The following is a 21,108-nucleotide window of genomic DNA, read 5'->3' as shown; positions in this document are numbered from 1 at the left end:
CCCGGGACAGCCACTCATACCTGCCTTGTTCCTCTGCAGCCCAGCTACCTCATGCAGTCAGATGACATCCGAGCTGCCCTCTTGGCCCACTATCCCCCAGACAGTCTCTTCCAAGCAGACCGCAATTTCAATGCTGCCCAAGACCTGGATGTCTCACTGCTGGAAGGAGACATAGTGGGTGTCATCAAGAAGAAGGACCCCATGGGCAGCCAGAATCGCTGGCTCATAGACAACGGGGGTAGGTGGCTGCTCCCTGCCCGTGTTGTGAGTCCCCGCCTCTGGTCCCTGTGCACCCCAGTCTAAGCTCAGTTCTTCTCCCTTTCTGCAGTGACCAAGGGCTTTGTGTACAGCTCCTTTCTGAAGCCCTACAACCCACGCCGCAGCCAGTCAGATGTCTCTGTGGGCAGCCACTCTTCCAACGAGTCAGAGCACAGTAGTTCCTCTCCCCAAAGCAACACCACGCTGACCTTCAGCCCCAGTGGGGCGGCCGTCACCTTCACTCAGAAACCCCTGCAGGACTTGGCCTCCCCAGCAGACCCGTACCAGTCCCCGCAGCCTTCCTCAGAGGTGGACTCCCCCTCTTTGTCCCAGCTTGGCTCTGCCGACAGAACATCCTCACTGGAGGCTGGTACAGTGACATCCCAGCGCCGCTACAGCCGCCCCGAGCAGGGCTGCAGCCCCCACTCTCGCAACGGGCACCCGGCCAAAGCCCATCTCAGGCCTGCACTCTCCATGGAGGACAGAGACTCTGGGCTGGAAAGCAGCGAGTCAGAGGGCAACCAGGTGAGCCCTCAGCCTTCCCAGGCGGCCTGTGGGTACCAAGGGCTGACTCCCTCTCTTGGGTAGGGGCTGAATCATCCTTGTCCCTGGCAGTGAGCAGGGAGAGGTGGGAGGTGGAAGCTGCTTTATTTTAAAGAGCTGATGTGGAGGATGAGGCCTATTCTCCCAGCATCAGAGGTGCAGAGTCAGAAGTAGGGTGCAAATGGGCTGGGCAGGTGTGGGCAGTGGACAGGCAGAGACCATGATGGGGCTGTGGCTGTCACAGTTTGGAGAGAGGAGCAAAAGCCTACATGTCCTGTGCAGTGCAACAGCAAGGCCATGTGGTATGACCATCCAACTGATGCTCTCCCTCTGTCTGACAGATCTACTACGCTCTCTACACCTTCAAAGGCCGAAACACCAACGAACTGAGCGTATCAGCTAACCAGAGACTCAGGATCCTGCAGTTTGAGGACATCACAGGCAATCAGGAGTGGTGGCTGGCCGAGGCACACGGGAAGCAGGGCTATGTGCCCTCTAGTTACATCCGGAAGACAGAGTACACGTGAGGTGGTAGGCAGGACTCTGAACCTTGTGCCTTGTTCCTGCCAGAACTGCCAGGAGCCTCAGGGAGGCTGGCCAGCCCTGCAGCCCCCACTGCTCCCCCTGAGATGTCCCTCACATCTCTGCAGTACTCCTGGACCCAACCACGCTGGCTGCCACCTCCCTTCTGTGGAGGGAGAAGGTGGGCTGGTAGGGCAGGCAGCTTGTGTGAGGGCAGGGGTGAGTTCACCTTCCACCTGTGCTGTTTGTGCCTCCTGTGTCCAGCCAGGAGCAGGGGAGCAAAGCTTGCGCCACGGCCCAGGAGCATTAGGCTTGAACAAGGCTGAGGAGCCACTGTGGGTTTAAGTTGTGAAGGCTGATGCTGAGTTTCTGGAGTCCATCTTTAGCCAAGTAGTGTTAAAAGCAACCCATCCTTTGTGAGGGTGGCTCCTGTGCCTTCTCAGCAGCAGCAGGAGTCTGGTCTCACCTCTCTGGGCAAGACCTCAGGGTAGGACATCTACACACCACCTGGGGAGCAGCTCTGAGGTTTGCTGGGAGCAGTTGCCCTCCAGTGCTGGGATGAACCCAGCCTCTGAAAGTCCCCACAGCAGAGGCCCAGTGGGTGCTTTATCCCCATGCTTGGTCTCAGGCCTCTCCAAGCTCTGCTGCTAGCAGCAGCCGTCAGGTTCTTGTCTTCCAAGTGAGCCAGAGGTCCAGAATGCCATCTTCCCTTGTCAGTGCAATAGCTCCAGTGCTCAAGACCCATCTCTCCACTGACAAGCCCACCTCACTGCTCTGGGCTGGGGCAGGGCAGAAGGGAAAGCACAGGCTGTCTTCCAGCCTGCTTTTCTGGGGGCTTTCCTGCAGGGCACTGGAGGTGCATGCTGATGTTCTGGGAGGGCAAGGCCTTCCCCATGAGGGATGTGGTGCCCTTGGCCGGGATGGTGTGTCCTACCCACTGCTGCCGTGCCCTGAAGGAGGGAAGCTCCCTTCTCTTGGGCCAATATTTGTATTCCCTGTACTGCTGCTCTGTAAATAAAGATTTGTTCTTGTGTATAGGAGGTGCCTGTGTGAGTGTTGGGAGCTGCAAGGAGTGCCCAGCCACTGCTGGGCTGAGGGGCAAAGCCCACAGACTTCATGCAGACCCAGGAAGAACATTTCACCTTTCAGTGGGGTCCAGCATGCTTCTGCCTTGGTGTTTGTGCCAGCTCAGGCACTGGGACCTGTCACAGGAAAACTCTTCACTAAGATGTGGTTGCACTGGCTTCTCCCTACGCTGTGTGTTACATGGCTCAGCTGGGGCTGGCTTGTGTCCCTCCTGCCACCAGCTGGGGTGAAGGGGCTTGCCCTGCTGTCAGCAGGGAGGCAGCATGCACATGGGCACAGGCTCCCTGCGTGGCTGCAGCCGATGTCAATGCTACAAGTGTCCTTCATTTCGAGAACAAAGAAGTGCCAAGAGTTTGTCAACACCATATTTTTTGTGTGTGTCAGTGTAGCTAGCATTCACACGTGCCTGCACCACAGTCAGGGTTGCAGGCTGGAGTCACAGCCCAAAATCTGCCCCATTAGTGGTTAGGATAGCCCCAGGGACTGCCTCATGTATTTGCACTACAATCAAAGACAGCTGTAGCCATAGGGCACCCAAGCAGACCCTGGCTTCTCCACCTCCATTGCCAGAGTAGCTGGTGGTGTTCATGCCTGGGTACAGCTGTGCCACTCGATTTGGGCTCCCCCACCCGTGTGTGTCTGTGCAGCCTGTGTTGCCAGCTTCCCCCAAACACAAGTCAGGTTTAAAGCCAAACCGAGGCTCATTTAGCATGCCTTAAAGTCAGACTTTTAATTGTAAGACAAGAAACAGTTACAAAAGTAAATAAATTATTCACTCTCAGATTAAACTGTAAGTTTCATTCCATGGTGCTAAAGCATCTCTCCCTGGCATGGTGAAGTACAAAAACTAAGACCCCCAGGGGGTCATGGTCTCCCTGCCTGGCAGACAACATTTCCCTTCTATCCTGGAATAAATCAGGCAGCTCCAGACCCTGGTGTGCACAGCAGGCAGGGTGTGGGAGCAAGGTTAACAGCTCACGAGTCCACATCCTCTGTCCCAGAGAAACCACCCTCATCGCTTCCCTGCTGCCAGGAGATGCCGGTGCCTGCCTGGTGAGTGCCAGCAGGAACGAGCTGCCCGTGTGCACGCTGCACGCTGCTCGCTCCACCTACAGCATGGTGGTTTCTGTGCTTGTGATGCCGGCGTCCTTTGCCATCAAGGAGAACACTCCCTGCTTCCTGAGCAGCTCCTCGGGTATGTCGAATTCCACAATCCTCCCAGCCTGCAGCACCATCACCCTAGCAGCAGAAAATGGGAAGCCCTGAGCTCCTGGGATCTGAGCCGAGAGTGCTGCTGGCAGCAATGCTACAACCCAGCGACCCTCACCCCTCCTGCAGCTGCATTGTGTGGTTCACGTCCTCTCAGTGCAGAGGTGAGGAGGGCACAGCTCTGCTCCCTGTGACAAACACCTCTATGGCCTGTTGCTGTAAAGAAGGATCCCCAAAAGTGTTTCTCCCCAGAAAGGTATAACTACTGCATGGACACCCGTCCCATCCCTCTGTTTTTCTCTCCTAGAACCTTTGTATATTGTGGCCCCAGGCTGACTGCATCCACCCCTGCCCCTCTGGCTGCATCCTTGCTCTGCTGCTGGCCACCTGTCTTCGCATCCTAGGAGTCCAGATCCCCATTCCCCTTGTCCCACAGTACCTGTTGCTGTCCATGATGGTGTGGAGGCGGTGGGCAATAGTAAGGACAGTGCAGTCAGCAAACTCGCTCCGGATCGTTGTCTGGATTAAATGATCAGTTTCCAGATCTACAGCTGCTGTTGCTTCATCCAGGATGAGGATTTTGGCTTTGCGGAGAAGGGCCCGGGCCAGGCACACCAGCTGCCTCTGCCCCACACTGGGATGAGGTAGGGAATACAAGTTACCAGGTGGACACCAGCAGAGCTGCTGCAAGCTACTGCCACACACTGCCCTGACCCCAGTGCATGCCTGCCCAGCTCTCCCTGGCCTTCCCCCACTGATCACCTGCCACCCTGAGCACCACGTCCCTCAGTGTCTTGCTCTCTGGGCCACCATGGAGGATTGGCTCATGCTGGGTCCCCCACAGCCCTGATTCCTGGACTGCTTTCTCCCACCTTCCTTCCCAGGTTCTGTGCCCTGGTCCCTGGGCAGCCACTGCTGGAGGCTGCTGTTCCAGGCTGGCTCTTGGGACGAGGGGAAGGGAGGGGAGCTGGGCATGCCCCAAGTCATCTGCTCACCTCAGGTTCTCCCCTCCCTCGCTCACAACATAGAGCAGCCCCCCGGGAAGGTCTTGCACATATGTCTTCAGGTGGGCCAGCTCGAGGGCCTTCCAGACCTCCTCGTCTGTGTACTGGTCAAAGGGGTCCAGATTCATCCTCAGAGTGCCAGTGAAGAGCACGGGGTCCTGTCAGGAACAGCGCCGTGTTCAGCCATGCCACGGCCATTCAGCAATGGCTCCCAGCCCCTGAGTCTGGCCACATCCAGCCCCTACCCCCCTGAGTCGGGCCACACCCAGCCCCTACTGCTGCCTGCAGCTGGGCAGGGGAGGCGGCAACAGCATGCTCACAGGTCCTGGGCACTGCAGCACTGAGGGGCACACTAAGAGCAATGCCCAGGGAACAGAGCCTGGGGAGCCCATGCACCAGTGGGACAAGGGAAGGTGTGGAGCAGCTCACCTGGGGGATGATGGTGAGGTTTTTGCGCAGGTCATGAAGGCCAATCGTCGCTATATCCACCTCGTCAATGAGGATCATCCCGCCAGCAGCCTCCAGCACCCGGAAGAGGCAGTTGGTGAGGGAGGATTTTCCAGCCCCAGTCCGGCCCACAACCCCAACCTGTGGAAGTAGTGATTTAGACCAGCTGCCAGGGTGGAAGGAAACAGGGCAGATGCTCTCCATGTTGGTCTGGTGGGCCTTCCCATCTTCCAGACTGTCTCCTTTTGTCCCTGCCCTGCAGCTCCAGCCCCCAGGAACCACATCCCATCACCAGTTGTCCCCAGTCCACAGGCTGAAGCCAAGAGGACAAACCCAATTCTAACACAGTGTCACCCTGGAAAGAGCACAGTGAGGGCAGAGGAGTCCTCACCTTCTCAGTGCTCCCAATGTTGCAGGTGATCCCCTGAAGAACCAGCTCCAGTTCAGGTCGGTACCGAACTTTGTAGTCAATGAACCGGATCTCCCCTTTGCTGGGCCAGCCATGGGGTGGACGGTTTTCTGTCACCCACGGAGCCTGGGGACACGGGAGTGTTAGGAGGGCTGCACCCTTTGGTGCTGGGTAGCACCAAGCTGTGTGGCAAGTGTTTGTCTGGACCCTGGTCTCCTCACCTCGTTCTTCACCTTCGTGTACTCATGTACCCGCTCCACAGCCACAATGTTCGTCTCAAGCTCCGAAGACGTCCGCACCAGCCAGTTCAGTGTCTGGGTCACCTGCATGGCAAAGCCAGAGGATGCAGAGCTCAGTGGGACCCAGGACCTTACACCTCAACTCGGCCTGGGCATGAGCATCCCTGGCCTGGCCCCTAGCTCTCCACTCCCCAGCCACAGCCTCATCTCCCCAGCCCTTCAAAAGCTTTGCTGCGGCATCTCTGATCCATAGCAGAATGTTGCTCCTTCCCATGTTCCCCCCTCACACTGGGATGTATGCTTCCCTGGCTCCATAGCAGCTCCCCACATGATGGGACACCCCAGCTAATCCCTCTCCATGGATCAGAGCTGGAGGCAGGGCAGCATCCTGCAGAACAGCCCTGTCCTGGAACCAGAAGAAGCTTTCAGTGACTCACATTGAGGGCAGAGGAGACAGACAGACCCACAATGCCACTCTCCAAAGTGCTCTTTGAGATCACGGCTAGAAGTGCGGAGAAGAAGACCACAAGGCTCCCAACAAACTCCAGACGGATGGCCAGCCACCTGCACCGGGAGAGGAGGCTGAGGGGTGATGGGAGAGGCATCTGCCTGTGCCCAGCACAGGGCCCACCAGTAAGACCAGCACCCCACCAGCATCCCTGCGCACCCAGGCCTGAACCCAGCACTGTACACATGGTACCTGCACCTGCATGTGATCTGTGGCCAATTCTGCAAGCAGGTTCATTTCATCTGTCAGTCCATGTCTCACATGTAACCTCGTGTGCTGGTAATGCCATGCATCAGAGGAGCCCCAGCTGTACAACCCTCACACACCCAAAGCATCTACTAGTACGACACCAACACCAGACAGCACCCCTGCTGCACTCCCACTTGACCTGGAGCATTGGCCTCTTCCCAAAACCCACCAAAAGCATCTCAGCCCTTGAGAGGGCAGCTCACCCTGTTCAGGCTCTGGACACCTCACAGGGGCCACACTCCGGCTTTCCAAATCATCTTAAAATCTCTCTTCCTACAAGATGGTGACATTAGCCCAAGCTCCCCCAGTTCTTTTGGAGACCCTGAGACCTGAGATCAAGAGGAAGGACTGCAACATCTCAGGGACCTCCCTCAGAACCCAGAAGTTCCTGGCCAGAGGTGCTGCAGGCTGTGCATAAGGGGCCCAAGGGGTAAAACTCACCTATTTGAGATTATCCAGGAGTAAACACTTTTCTGGTTTATGTCCATAATGATCTCATTTTGCTGCAGGAACCGTTCTTGGTGTCCATAAGCCCGGATCACGGAAAGACCTGACACTGTCTCACCAAAGTGGGAGTAGATGGGAGACCTGGTGACAGAGTCCAGGCGCCGTAGCTGGCGTGACGTGGAGACATAGAAGCGCTGAAACGAGCGACACAGCTTGGTTACCAACACAAAGCCCAGCAGTGACCAAGATACTGCTCTAAGCAGGGCAGAAGCTTCTCTCAAGCCGCAGTTACTCACCAGCACAAAATAGTAGAAGATGCTCAAGGGAATGATAATGACAGCAAAGAATGGGGTGGCCAAGGTGATCATGAGCAGTGTGCTAATGATGCCCATAAGACAGGAGAGCCAGCTGCGGAAGGACATGGGGATAGTCTCATCTATTGTAAAGATGTCCTGGAGCATACGGAGAAATGTGGAGAAGTGGTCAGTGAGCTGAGAGAGAAGGAGGAACCCAAAACCCGCACATACAGGTTCCTACACACTCATAAGGCAACACAGTGCCAGACACTTGCAAGAATATTGGATGACGCTGAATTGGTGTTAGGGTCACAAGCCCAGTTAGGGCCACAGCTCTTCATCTGGGAATGGCTGATTTAACCGAGAAGCTTTCTATAATAATCCATCTTTGCACAGACTACCTTTGGGAACTGCATCTTCATCTGGATTGAGGATGCAGGAGCAGGAATTAAAGCTGAAAGAGGGACAGGGCTGACTCCAGGTCCATGCAGGTGCACCCAGGTCTCCAGCCAGTCATCATCCATCTGCTGTCTGGGCACCACATACTTCTCATCTCAGAGTAAACCTAGCAGGCCCATAGGCTTGCTCTCAAGAGATTTTTATTCCCCCAAATTAAGAGATGGCACCAAAGGAAGAGGTGGAGTAGCAGCACACTAGAAACTACTTGTCTGTATTCTCACTCCTTTCTTACTGTCTCTTTGTTTTATGAGTTTCATTTACACAGCAAAGACTGTATATTTGTTCAGAGCCCATAACCAGAAGGACATCTCATTATGGGACATGACCTGTAGGCTCCTACCTCTCCTGATAATCTACTTGGGACCCTCTTCACATTTCCCTCTTGACCAAGTGGTCCCAAAACAGGACACACACTATCCAGGTGCAGCCCCCCTAGCATTGATCAGAGGGGACAATAACTTCCTGTGATTTGCTGGCCGCTCTTCTAGCATAGCCCAGGATGTGGTTTGCCTCACAGTCAGCCTCACATCCACAACACCCTTTTGGCCCCTTCCAGGCCCTGATCTGGTCTTATCAGTTCAGTGCTGAACAGCAACAGGGTTATGCTGCCACCCAATGCTCTCCATACCTGCTGGAACAAACAGCTTCTCCTTGTTGGGGCTGTTCTCTTACCTTGGCAAACCTATTCACAATGCGGCCTGTCGGAGTTGTGTCAAAGAAGCTCATGGGCGCACGCAGGATGTTGCTGAGCAGTTGCTGGTGCATCACCCGGGAGGCTCGCGTGGCACCATAGGCAGACAGGATGGTTGCAAAGAGCAGGAAGAGAGCTGCAAGGACGGCACAGGATGGTCATCACCAACTCGTATGTTACGCTGGCCCCAGGCACCCTTTGGCTCAAGGTACAAATCAAGCAGCTCCAAGGCAGCAGCTCTGCAGTGAGCCACTGTGATAGTCTCGCATCCCATCTTCTTGGGAGGCCCCAGTAACTGTGTCCCACCACAGGGGAAGAACACTGAACCCTCTTGGAAAGCCTTGGGCCCTGTCTCCAAACTGATTTAGGACAGTCTTCAACCTAAGGTGCTACACAGACTTCCTGAGACAATCTATGCTGGCCTCAGGCTAGTATCTGTCTCTAGTTCACTCAGGAGCTGGAAGAAAGGCAGCAGCATGCAAAGGAGCACGATGCTGGCACCGCTGCTCCTTGCTGCACTGCTGGCTGCTGACCTTGCAAGCCATGTCGCTCGTAGCTGAGGTGAATGGGATCCCCTGTGCTCCCACACTCACCTTGTGACACCCCCAGCACACCAAAGACACCGATCCGCAGGTCTCGCTGCTCCACGGGATAGGTCTGGTTCAGGTAGCGTTGTGCATCGTCCGTCCAGGCGCTGAGCCACAGGTTGGTACCCACGTAGGCGACGTACTGCCCAACATAGCCCATGGCAACCCAGAAAGAATACCACAAGCCAACAGCACGCAGGTACCGCAGGTACATGGAGAGCTTCACCTGTAGACCAATTCAGCCCATCACCGCTGCCCAGCAAACACAGCCAGTGACACCCAGCACAACCTTGGGACTCCTGCCTTGCTGCCCCACAGTGCTCCCCCCTCCACCACCTTGCCCACCACTTGGTCTTCTTCAGTGTCTTTCAGTGTCTCTTGGCTGCAGTGAGGCCACAAGCACCGGCTTCTCTGAGCCACAGCTGGGTCTTGCAGCATTGAGCCAGGGCAGCACAGCGCTTAACCCACCCATCCACCCATCCACCCATCCTCCTTTACCTTGCCAGTTTCCACAGCTTCTTTCTCAATCAGTTTCTGGCCCTTCACCATCTTGGGGGGCTCCTCCTGGGCCTTCTTCCAGGAATTCGTGCTGCTTTTACTAATGCTGCAGGGAGGTGATGGGCACCATTAGGTGTTGGATGGGTCTTACTCTCATGGGGGCCCACCCCTATGCTGCATTGGGACTCAAGTGCTAGAGCCCTATGGGAAATAATGTCCTAACTGAGGCAGCTTTGTAGAAGCCCGAGGCATTTGGAGCCATGAAATCATAGCCCTTATCCCCAAAAGCAGAACCAGCCAGCAGCATGAGTTTCAGGGAAGACCACAGGGTAAGGCTGTGACACACTGATGTAAGTAAAGGCAAGATCAGATGCTCCAGCTGGTGATAGGAGCAGGGAGGGAGGGAGGCTTCCAGCAGGAACCTCCCCAGGAAGCCCCCAGACCCCTGTCTCCAAGGGTGCTGTGCAGGGGGCAAGGGAGAGCTGAGAGCTCAGGTCTTCAGTCACCTGCGACTGAACTCCTTCCGATGGATGCTGGCTTCTCGCTTCAGGGTCATGGTCACCACATCATCAGGGCCCTCTTCCACACAAGGCTCAATACCTTCATCATCCTGCTCTTCATCCCCAACTAAAGTAACACCTATGAGCACAGGAATGAGGGAAGGTAGGTTTAGACACTGAGAGAGCAGATCCCATGCACCACACATCTGCTACACCCCAGGCTCGGCCTGTTCTACCAGCAGACATCACACCTTCTGTAACACTCCTGCAAGCCCAGTACGGCAGCAAGAGAAAGAAATCCATTGTGCTGGAGGGAGGACTGACAGGGGACACAGGGCTAAAGGCCTGCACGGAGGTAGTCCCTGCTGCTGACTTGACCCAGTACCACTGGTGGGACCTCAAGCAGAGACTTGTGCTAGTTAATAACTGCAAGATCTGGAAGTTCCTACCACTCCTATTCAGGAGCATCTCTTTGAGCAGATGGAGGTGGGTCCTGTGGGGATGGACTGGGAAAAGCCAGGCTCCAACTGGAAAACTGGGGTGAGCATCCACCTGACTGACACCACTCCTCATAGCACTGGAGGACATGATAAAGATGAACTGTTATTCAACAGAATGTTTAGAATGAACCTAAAGGATCTTTCTCACCCCAGCATCACTAAGGTATGGAGCCTGTTGCCACATAAGATTACAGGACCCATAAAACATAAATTAACTGAAAAGGGAGTAAAAAAATAAGACAGGTCCTTTGCTGGCTGTTCAACCAATGCCTGGATGCAAATCATAGACATCAAAGCCCAGAGTCCTTGGGCTGCAGACTGTCAGAAGCTGGGAAGGATTCACAGCAGCCACCACTGGCATTTGGGCTGGACAGAGCCAAATCAGACTGACAGATCAGGTCTTGGGATTTTCATATTCCCAGGACACACACACAGCCCCGTTGTGTTCCCAGTACCTGTGGTGTTTCTCTCTGAAGCGTCTTCCTCCTGGCTGCCATACAAGTTCAGAAACTGGGCAAAGGCCCCCCTGTTCACAAGCAGGGTGCCATAGGAGCCTTGCTCAGACACTGCTCCTGCCACCATCACCACAATGTTATCAGCCTGGGGCAGGAAACTGATACTGTGCGTCACCAAGATCCGTGTCTGCAATAAAGCGGTTGCAGGGTAGTGAGCATCAGAGAACTCTGTGATCCCCAAGCATGGGCTTGCAGGCTCTCCATCCCCTACTTGTTGGCCTCTCTGCTTATGAACACCTGGCTATGGGGACACAGGACACCCCTCTGGCGACCCATAAGGCCTCTCCTGCTTGCTGCAGCCCCTGTGCTAGAAAGCCACATGACCCCTCTCTTCCCAAGCAAGCAACCTCAGACTTCCAGACACCATTCCAGTGCCATCCCTGCCTGGCTGGGTGGTGGGGAGGAGGGTAGGAGTGCTCACCTTCTTTTGCAGCAGCCCTTTTGGCCCCAGCACGTGCTCAAAGAGGTACTTGCCAACGTGAGCGTCCACAGCAGACAATGGGTCATCCAGGACATAGATGTCTGCATTGCTGTACACTGCCCGGGCCAGGCTGACTCGCTGCTTCTGGCCCCCACTGAGGTTAATGCCCTGGAAAGGAAAGGACATCTCTGAGCACTGGGCCAGCACAGGGCAACAGCTCTGTCCCCTGCTGCAGTGCTCTGGGCAACCCATAGTACCCAGGGCTGATACCTTCTCCCCAATTTCTGTCTGGTCACCCGCAGGCAGCAGTTTCAGGTCTGGAAGGAGGGCACAGGCTTTGATGACCTGCTGATACCTGGCTTCATCCAGTTCTGACCCAAAAAGGATATTGTCCTTCAGTGTGGCATTCTGGATCCAGGCTTGCTGCGGGACATAAGCTAGGGAGCCCTGGAAAGAGAGAGACAAGAATAGCTACCTCATCAGAGCATCAGCCTGAGCACTGACACCTCCTGCACCCTGTCCTTGCCCGGACGCACCACTCTATGACCAATCCTACCCTGCTGCCTCCCCACTGAGCTTCCAAGCAGCCTCCTCTGCCAGCCAGCTCCTCTCACCTGGATGTTGATGTGTCCCTTGATATGCTCCATCTCCCCAAGCATGGCTGACACCAGCGAAGACTTGCCTGAGCCCACAGCTCCTACCACTGCCACAAGGCTCCCAGGTGTGATGTTCAGGTTGACACTGCAAAGACAAGAGGGTATCAGCACTGCCAGGTCATCTGCCATCTCCTAAATGGGACCAGCACAGAGCAGTGTCTCTGGGGCACTCGCTTCTAGCAGCACTGTGAGAGGTGACTGCCAGCCCCAGCTAACACACAGAAGGACTCCAAATCCCCACCCATCTGCCCCAGCACCCACAGAGCACTCACTCTCTTATCGCGGCGCCCCCATCCTGCTCCCAGGCAAAGGTGGCCTCCGAGAAACGCACGGCGCTGCCTGTCAGAAAAGAGCCTCCTGTCAGGGCTGGGGAAGACCAGGGGTGGGTCTGGTCGGGCCAGCCCATGACCCACAAGGAGTAACCTGCCTTCAATGGGGCTGTGGTGGATGGCTGAGGTGTCCAGGTCTTCTCTGCCCAGGTAACGCTCCAGCCTCGCATTCGCCACTTTGGTCTGCCACGGCAGAAAGAAGATGGCTCCATAAGCAGAGCACCCCATACACACAGCCCTCACCCAAGCACCAGCACCAGCCTCTGAGCCCCTGTGTCACATACGTGAGTCCTGAACCACCCACTGCTGGCAGAATCCCATGCACCGACCCCTGGGTGTCCAAGGCCCAGGCCCATCACACATGTGAGCCCCATGTGCTGGTTTGGGCAGAGGTATCATAAGATCCCTGTGCCCAGTGTGAGGGCTGACCTGCACCACGGAAGAGAGAACCAAAGGCAGCATGGTCATGGGGAAGCGCAGCACGTTGAAAAGGGAGATGGCAGTAAAGGCCTTCTGTGCATCCAGAATGTTGTTCTCATCCACTAGCACATAGACAGCAAAGCTGACCAAGGAGACCTAGGACAGATAGCAGGGAAAGGCACCATCAGTGTAGCTGTGTGTAGCCCAGACCCTCATGATCCCCTATGGCCTCAGCAGGGCCATCCTGACAGGGACCTGGTCCCCTTCTGCTTCCCTTATTCTTTGGGCCCCATCTCACCACTCTGATGGGACCCCTTTCCATCACAACTCTCCTGCCAGCAGCCAGGACCATATTCTGCACCCCAAGCATCTGTCAGCCAGACCCTTCCTTGCTGCAGAAGCACTCCAGCTGAGGTTCCCAATCTTTCCCACCCCCTTGGACACAGCCCAACCCCAGCCCTAAGGAAGGAGCAGCCTTCCCCAGGCTTGTTGGCACTCACCAGGAAGGGGGCAGAGGTGAAGACAAACACGGAGACTGCCTGCAGGTAACTGAACTTCAACAAGTGCTTGAGCTCACGTGCCCGGATATCATTGACTCGCTTCTCAAATGAGGGCTCCCAGGCAAAAAGCTTCAGGATCTGTGGGATGAGCAGGATGAGCAGCTGCTGGCCTTCACACTCAGCCTACTGGTGGCCAGCATCTGGCTTGCTCAGAAGCCTGCTTGGCCACTGCATCTCTCCTCTCCTGAACTGCCCTATACCTTATAGCACTTGCCCACAGCACACCCACTACCTCATCCTCGGCTTACTGGTCACTACCAGCTCCTCTGCACCATGGCAGCCAGCTCAGCACCACAGCCACCCAGGAAACCCCCAGAAAACCCTCTCTTGGTTCCCAAGTCTTGGTCCAGGTACCCAGAACTCTTCCCTATCCAACCTTTCAAAAGATGAGGAAGCCAAGGGAATTGCAGAGACTGAGGCTTGTTACTAGACTATAACACTGATGCTGTATACGGTTATACAGGTGTGACACCTCCAGGTACAGTGCACCAAGACGACGGGTGCAGCAGCTGCCTGGGGATCTCCACTCCACTGCTCACCTTGATTCCATTGAGGATTTCACTCATTATTTTCATTCGTTCATCCTTGTTCTTCATGTTCCTCACCTACAAAAAGAAGAGCCAGAGGTCACCTAAACCAGACAGCAGCTCGTTCTTTCAAATACATCTGGGCTGCCACAGGGAAGGGAAAGGCAGGCGCCAGAGCACAGAGAAACCATCCCACAAAGCTGGATCTTGGCTCCCTGGGGCTCTGAGCAACATGGGGAAAACCAGCACCCTGTCATCAAGTAGAAGCTAAAGCTTTATTTTATGGTTGGTAATATCTCGCTTTAAATCTTCAAAGCTGCACCCAGCCCTGTTCAAGTTCAGCTGTGTGTGATGGTAGAACTGGCCTCCAGCTCATCTCAGGTGATCACCCCTTGGCTCAGGTTAGAGACACACCTGGCCCATGTCAGATGAACTTCCTAGGCTGGGAAAGATCCACAGCAAAACAGGGAAGGGAAGGGAGGGTGGAAATGAGTGAGGGGAGCAACAGTGAGCCTCAGGAGTGGGAGGCCAGTGAGGAACTTGCACCCACCACTGACCTGGATGGTTCTGGACTTGGCAACCAGGAACCCATTTATGGGGATGAGCAGCACCATGACCACGAGGCCAGCCAGGACAGAGGGGCCCAGTTCTCCCCATAGGAAGACAATGGACAGGATGATTTGCAGGGGGGATGACCACAGCTGGTGAACAAAGTTGGCCATGTCCATGAACCTCTGGGCATCAGCTGACATCAGATTCACAGTCTCTCCCACTGTAGACTCCTTGCGGGTGGCACCAGACATGGTGAGTGACTGGAGAGAGAAAGCACAGTCACAGCACAGGCTGGGAGCAGCCTGGATGCCAGCAGCATGGCGCAGAGCAGGGAATTAGCAGGCCAGGCAGAAACTGCTCCTGGGTTTGGTCCTAGTGCCTCCGCTGGCCATAGGTGCTGTCATCACTGCCTGCACACCAGGAGCCACTGGATGCTGGGGTCAAAGAAACACATCCCCCTGCAGCAATCCTAGCAGCAGTTGCCCTGAAGAGAAACATCCCTTGGCCCCTGGTAGCTGCCAAGCACAAGGCTACAGCATGCAGATCTCAGACAGAACCAGCACCAACAGTGTCCCCAGTGCTGGGTGGGTGTCCCACAAGCCAAGCTCTCCCTGTGCATACAGGGCATACACTCCAGTTGCCCTAGGCTGATGGGGCAGGCAACAGATGCCGGTATCCTCAGCCCATCTTAGAGGAAGCCAACAGGAGTGATGACAGGGCCATACCAACCTTCTTGTAGATGGCAGCAATGAGACTGGCACGCACTTGTATGCCAAGCTGGAAGCATAAGTTGAAGTACTGCTGCAGGCAGAGGGATTGGATCAGTGCCACCAGGAAAAGCAGGATGGCATACACATAGCCCTGCCAGGCAAAGGACTCCTCATCCGACACAAAGGCAACCAGCAGCCTGGAAGGTAAAGAAGCCTATGAGGCCCCCAGCCTACGGAGACAGACCGAAGCGGGACACCCCAAATCAACACGGGAAGAGCACGCTCATGAGAGGGGCGAGAGACACCCTGCCGCAGACAGGTGGCTCGATGCTCAGCAAGCAAGGGACTTCCACTCTGCCTTGTGTCCCTGTTGTGCCAGGAACAACATGCATTTCACACTCCGCACAGGGTCACTAATGTCAGATCATCCACAGACACTGTGCAGCTCTGCAGAACAAACCGGGCAGGTCCTGTTGGGGTGACTTGGGCTGATTCATGGAGGCCCCAAAGAAGAGATTGTGTCCAGGGAAGGAGCAGGACTGCATGACAAATGATGCAGGGAGCAGGAAGCAGGATACAATCCGTAAGAGCTGGCAACCAGCTCTGATCAGTTCTTCATTAAACTGTAACCCAGCACATTCTCATACCTTTGGTGAGGGCACAAAAAAGTCCCCACGGTGTGGGGCTGGGAGACATACACCTATGGAGATGGTGGGGTTGAATGCAGTGCACACAGGGAGATGGTGGGGCTGGGTACAAAGCCAGGACAGAGCATGGACATGGACAGAGAGAAAGGACTCACTTGAGCAGCTGGGGGCTGATAAACACAATTACATCATGCACCACCTTGAAAGCCACCGACAGCAGGAGGTTCTGCCAGAAGGTCTTGCACAGGGTTTTCAACAGCCAGCCCCTGGGATAATCCTTGCAAGGGCTCGAGTCCCCTTTGTCATCCTTCTTCTTCTTCTTCTTTGGCTGTTTCTCCTCCTAGAAGGAAGCCCACACAGAAGTAAAAGAGCTGGTTGTGTGAGCTCCCTGCACCTGCAAGGATGCTCCCAGGGCAGCACCACGCACCCCTGACCAGGTATCCTGAATTAAGCCTTAGCTCTACCTCTCATCTTGTTCCCTCTCACTGGTCTCTGTTCATGTCATACGCCCTCAGTATTAATACCTCTTTTGTGTGGCAAAGACAATTGCAAAACCCAGACCAGTTGAACCTCTCAGGCCAAAAATCAGGCACCCCAGGAAGAAGCAGAGGCCAGAGGTGATCACAGAGCGATGTTCACTCTGACCTCACTGCTGGGAGATGTCTGGTGTAGGGAAAGACAGAGATAAGGGAGGTGCTTGTACTGCAGACTTGAGGGTGGTTCCTGCCTTTCTGTAGGGCAGAAGGATGGAGACTTTCTCGGTCTCTCAAAACATGGGGATCTGCTGAAGACAGGTAAGACCCTGTCATAGGTTCCCCCATCCTTGACCATGGCCCTGCAGAATCAAACTGAGGAAAAGCCAGCAAAGGGGGCTTCTGGGAGGTGAGGTAACCCTAGTCCCCAGGGCTGCACCTGGATCTCTCAGTCCCATGCAAGGCCAAGAGTAGGAAGGGATTTACCAGCACCAGGACGTCTTGGCTCTGGGCCTTGCTTATGTTGTTCGCATGGTCCGAGTCACCTTCCCGGAGTCTTTTCTTGCGTTTCCGTTTCTCCAGCTCTGCTTGTGCCTTCCTCACCTCAGTCTTCATGTTCTTCTCAAAAACAGCACAAATAGACTGTGTCTTGTCTTTAGCTTTCAATTCCCAGATATCCTCTATCTCCAAGGGCTTCCGATAGCCCTTGAAAATGGTGCTGTGGGGCAGAGGAATCTTCCTTCAGCAAGTTTCTGCACTACACCAGTTGGAGAATCCTTGCTGCAAATGCAGAGCCTTCACAACCCTAAGCTCAGGCTGCACTGAATGTGGTGCCTTTCACAATTAGCTCCAAGCATCCTGTGCTGATGGCTCCCCCAAACAGAGCTGGGCCAGCCCTAAAGTACCCCTGCATTTCACCAGCCCAACCTCCCACATGGCCCTGCTTACCTAGTGTACCATTCAAAGGTGATGGAGCTCAGGAAGGAGGCCGTCACCTCTGGGTTCTAGGGTACAAACCAAGAGATCATTGATGCTGAGGGATGTTGTTGACAAGAGCTGACTCAGCACCCCCAGCCACTAAGGAACCACAGAGGTTTCAAACTGTGCCAGCTCCAACCCATCTCACAGCCAGAAGCAGCTGCCATTGGACACACATGCAGATGCCCCAAGGTGCAGGCTCTAGCTCTTGCTGTGTCGCTTGCTGAAGCTCTCAGGTCTTCCCTCCCACAGGGGCTAGGAGGAGTCCTGGAGCCCACCCTGCCCCAATGCAATGCCAGCCAGGATGTGGTACTCTGAGCCCAAGCCCACTCCCACATGGACCTCGCACCTTCTTCCTGATTTCCTTTGCTTCTGGGGCAATGTCTGAGAAGCCGGAGACAAGGAAGAGCAGCAGCTGGAGCCCATAGGAGATGAAGAAAAGGACAAACCGTGGCACGTCGGAGATTGGTGCCTGCAAGAATAGAGCCCAGGGTGACTGCTGGGGCATCTCAAGGCCATCTTTTGCTCAGGAACAAGGTTCACCCCCAGAACAGTGAACACAGCTGAGCCCAACAGGGCTGTGCAACACTCACTCTGGGTCCTGGCTCAGCTTCCCTTCACCACCCCTCCCTGCTTTTCCCTGACCTCCTCCCTGAAGTCCTTAAGAGGAGAAATTGGTTCTTATGCCTCTCCAGAGAGAAAGGGATCGATTCAAACTTTCTCAGGTCTCTTCTGGTTTCCCAAGGTCCCTGAGGCAGCTGGGACCTCAGTGATACCACTGAGAGGTTGTCAAAAGATGAAGTCTGAAGGGACTTTGTTTGGGGACAGAACAAGACCGTGGGGAAGCAGAGAGCTTCCTGCCAAACCCAACCTGCAGGGCTCTCCGGAGGAGTGACTGGAACGGCAATATACCACAGAGCAGGGACAGCACCCAGAAGCAGAAAAGTATCCCCGAGTCTCTGCACAAGCAGAAGCGTCGCGCATCATGGATCAGCAGGACCAGGAGCTGAGGGAAAGAAAATCAGAGGCTTAAGTGAGGTTGAAGGACCAGGTCTGCACCTTGGAGTTAATTGCATAGTGCAAAGGTTTTTTTTTAAGAAGACGTAAGATCAGACCCCTCATGGGAAAAGCAAGGGCTAAAGGTACCCTGATGCTATTTCTCTTTTTAGTTGTTCTCACCCCAAATTTTCAGACATGCCCAGCTGTGAGGTGTCACACCCTGTCTGTCGCATATTGCCTTCAGACCTGGAACTAAAGCCAGATCAGCAGCACAGCCTCCCTGAGCAGTTCCCTTGCCTTATAATCTCACATGAACTCTGCATGTGAAAATAAATGACAAACTATGAAAGACAGCAAACAGGGGTGTTACTTTTGCTTTTAAGTGTAGCTCTTGAACATTTTGGCTTCAAGACTGTTAGACTGTTCCATGTCTCACTGTCGGGGCTTAAGCCTCGTCGGTGGGAACCACGCAGCCGCTCGCTCACTCCCCTGTTCTTCCTCCCCCCACTCCTGGAGGGATGGGGAGGAGAATCAGAAGAATGTAACTCCCACCAGTTGAGATAACAGCAGTTCAGTAACTAAGGTATAATACAAACCACTGCTGCTACCACCCAATAAGAATAATGATAAGGGAAATAACCAGGGGAGAGGATACAATTGTTCACCACCCACTGACCAATACCCAGCCCGACCCGACCAGTGATCTGGACCTTCTAGGTAACTTCCCCCAGTTTCTATACTGGGCATGACGTGCTGTGGTATGGAATACCCCTTTGGCCAGTTTGGGTCAGGTGTCCTGTCTCTGCTTCCTCCCAGCTTCCCCTCCTCCCTGGCAGAGCATGAGACTGAGAAAGTCCTTGGTCAGAGTAAACATTACTGAGCAACAACTATAAACATCGGCGTTATCAGTGTTGTTCCCAGACTGAAAGTCTGGAAAGCACTGCACCAGCTACTAAGAAGGAGAAAAATGACTGCTGTAGCTGAACCCAGGACACTCACACACCTGCAACTTCCATGCACATATTCCATCAAGCTAATAGCCCCTATGTCCTCAGCTCTCTCCTCTTCCTGGGTATCCTGTGGCACTTCCCGACTCTCCACACAAAACTGAGCGTCAACCCATGGGAAGCTGTGAGACATCAGTGCAGCAAGCCATGGTCTGGCGTTCATGCTGTGCAGTCAGTCCCTGCAAACCCCACACTGCTGCTACCAAGGCTTCTGCCAGAAAGCTCAGCTGCACTCACAGGCGCAGTATCTATGCCTGTTTTAAGGATAAAAGGAGGAGCACCGTACAAACAGACACCTGCCCTCAAACTATTGCCCTCATGCACCACCCACACCAGTTCAGGGCTAGTCCCTACCCACTTTCCAGGCTACATCTACCTCATGGACATGGTTTCCCACTCATCTCTGTGCTAGAGAAGTGTTCTGCTGCTTGGCCCTGCAACCTCACAGCCTGTCCCTTTCGTGGCACAGCACACGGACTGCCTGATCCCTTACCCAGGTGGCGATGTACAGGCTGGGGTTTGTGTACTGCACAGCTGGCAGGGGGTCCTGCTCTGCTCCCTCTACAACCGCCAGGACCAGCTCCGCCACTGCTGTCAGCATCAGCAAGGTAGTCAGCACCTGCGGGGAGACGGGAGCAGCCGTGAGGGGAGACCCAGCCCACCGCGAGCACTGGGAACCACTGGGGCACAACACAGTTGGGCATAAAAGCCCTGTCCCATACACCACTACACCCTTTCCAACCCAAACGTGGTCTGGGAGAGGTTTCCAAGGCCCTGTGGAGCTGGAGCACTGCCACAGGAGAACTACCACATTTTAGGCTTGGAGGATAACAGCCCACAAGGTGGGAGACTCCGGTACACACCTCTGCCCTCCCTCCCAGTGCATCCCTGCTCTGTTATCCCCTCTGTCGCAGATATGCCTTTACGTTTCTGTCTCAGATGGTGCCTTAGCACATTGCTCCTTCTCTCCTGCACTTCTCATCTCTCCATCCCACACCAGATTCCAGCCCAGAGGCTTTCCACTCACCACCCTTCCATCCCAGGCTGCTGCCACCTGCCAACTGTGCCCCTTCATTCCCTCTCTACCTGTTTAATGATGTAAAGTTTGGTCATGGACGATTTCTTCTCTCTGGATTTACACATGGGCAGGACCTTCCATGGACCCAAAATCCACAAAAAGGCAAGGGGGATCCAGACCAGCACGGTCTGCTGGAAACACACGGGCAGGTCGGCATCTGGGCGATCAAGGTAGGAGGCATTCTGGGAGCAGCAAGGACAGACAAGAAGTCACTTGGGATGTCTTGACCCTCATGGCACAAGACCCAGCATTTCTATAGTGCCTGCCCACCCTAACACACCCCTCTCCTCAACACCCACCTTCCTGGCCGAGCATTTCAGCACTCAGCCAAGGTCCCAGGTGATGTCCCCTTACCCATCTATCTGCCTGAACCTGGTAGAGCCTCCTCTACAACCACCACGTGCTGGAGCCAAGCCAGCCACAGCAGCTGGAACCAACTAATTCCCAAAAGGTCTGTGCAGGGTGCCCTATGCTTCCAGCTGGGCTGCAGGGCTAAAACAGGACAGGGCTCACTCAGGGACCTGTCGCTTGCGTCAACACCACGCAGGCAGTGCACAGCACTCAGTGCCATGGCAGTCCTGGATAAATAGCAGAGCCTCTGCTGATTGCCAGCAGTTGGGTCCCACTGGATGAAGCAGCTGTGAGCCTTGGAATCTATTGCTCTCACTTCCACTGAGCATCCTACACCAAGAACTGGTGATGGGGGTGATGCAGCCACTTACCCAAAAGAGAGAGCCGCAGAACTCATCCAGGGCTGCTGACATGGTTCAGGAGAGGAGGCAGT

At 54.9% G+C, this 21,108-nt stretch overlaps 2 protein-coding genes across 2 annotated transcripts in view; one reads left to right on the top strand and one right to left on the bottom strand.

Annotated features, from left to right (window-relative positions):
• The window catches only part of DNMBP (dynamin binding protein), a 7,913-nt gene extending 6,585 nt beyond the window's left edge, over nucleotides 1-1,328 (top strand). Inside the window, exons 11-13 of the mRNA XM_010013059.1 lie at nucleotides 9-238; nucleotides 329-783; nucleotides 1,143-1,328. Of these exons, the coding sequence (XP_010011361.1) occupies nucleotides 9-238; nucleotides 329-783; nucleotides 1,143-1,328 (871 nt within the window). The remainder of the gene's footprint in view (nucleotides 1-8; nucleotides 239-328; nucleotides 784-1,142) is intronic.
• Nucleotides 1,329-3,431: 2,103 nt separating this feature from the next.
• On the bottom strand, nucleotides 3,432-21,088 carry ABCC2 (ATP-binding cassette, sub-family C (CFTR/MRP), member 2). The gene is given in 32 exon segments (XM_010013061.1): nucleotides 3,432-3,648; nucleotides 4,058-4,252; nucleotides 4,614-4,780; nucleotides 5,052-5,210; nucleotides 5,461-5,604; nucleotides 5,700-5,801; nucleotides 6,155-6,281; nucleotides 6,916-7,115; nucleotides 7,218-7,373; nucleotides 8,349-8,503; nucleotides 8,961-9,180; nucleotides 9,453-9,604; nucleotides 9,966-10,079; nucleotides 10,908-11,094; nucleotides 11,389-11,556; nucleotides 11,659-11,835; nucleotides 12,003-12,129; nucleotides 12,317-12,379; nucleotides 12,468-12,556; nucleotides 12,803-12,949; nucleotides 13,294-13,431; nucleotides 13,893-13,958; nucleotides 14,438-14,692; nucleotides 15,162-15,339; nucleotides 15,945-16,126; nucleotides 16,749-16,980; nucleotides 17,211-17,266; nucleotides 17,590-17,712; nucleotides 18,112-18,246; nucleotides 19,740-19,865; nucleotides 20,333-20,506; nucleotides 21,047-21,088. Coding segments are annotated over 32 exon segments (4,686 nt in total). The 3' UTR covers nucleotides 3,432-3,518.
• Nucleotides 21,089-21,108: the final 20 nt, after the last annotated feature.

Source organism: Nestor notabilis, unplaced genomic scaffold (assembly GCF_000696875.1).
Source record: "Nestor notabilis isolate BGI_N333 unplaced genomic scaffold, ASM69687v1 scaffold18634, whole genome shotgun sequence".
NCBI classification, from domain to species: Eukaryota; Metazoa; Chordata; class Aves; order Psittaciformes; family Psittacidae; genus Nestor; species Nestor notabilis.
This window is presented reverse-complemented; position numbering and strand designations above follow the sequence as displayed.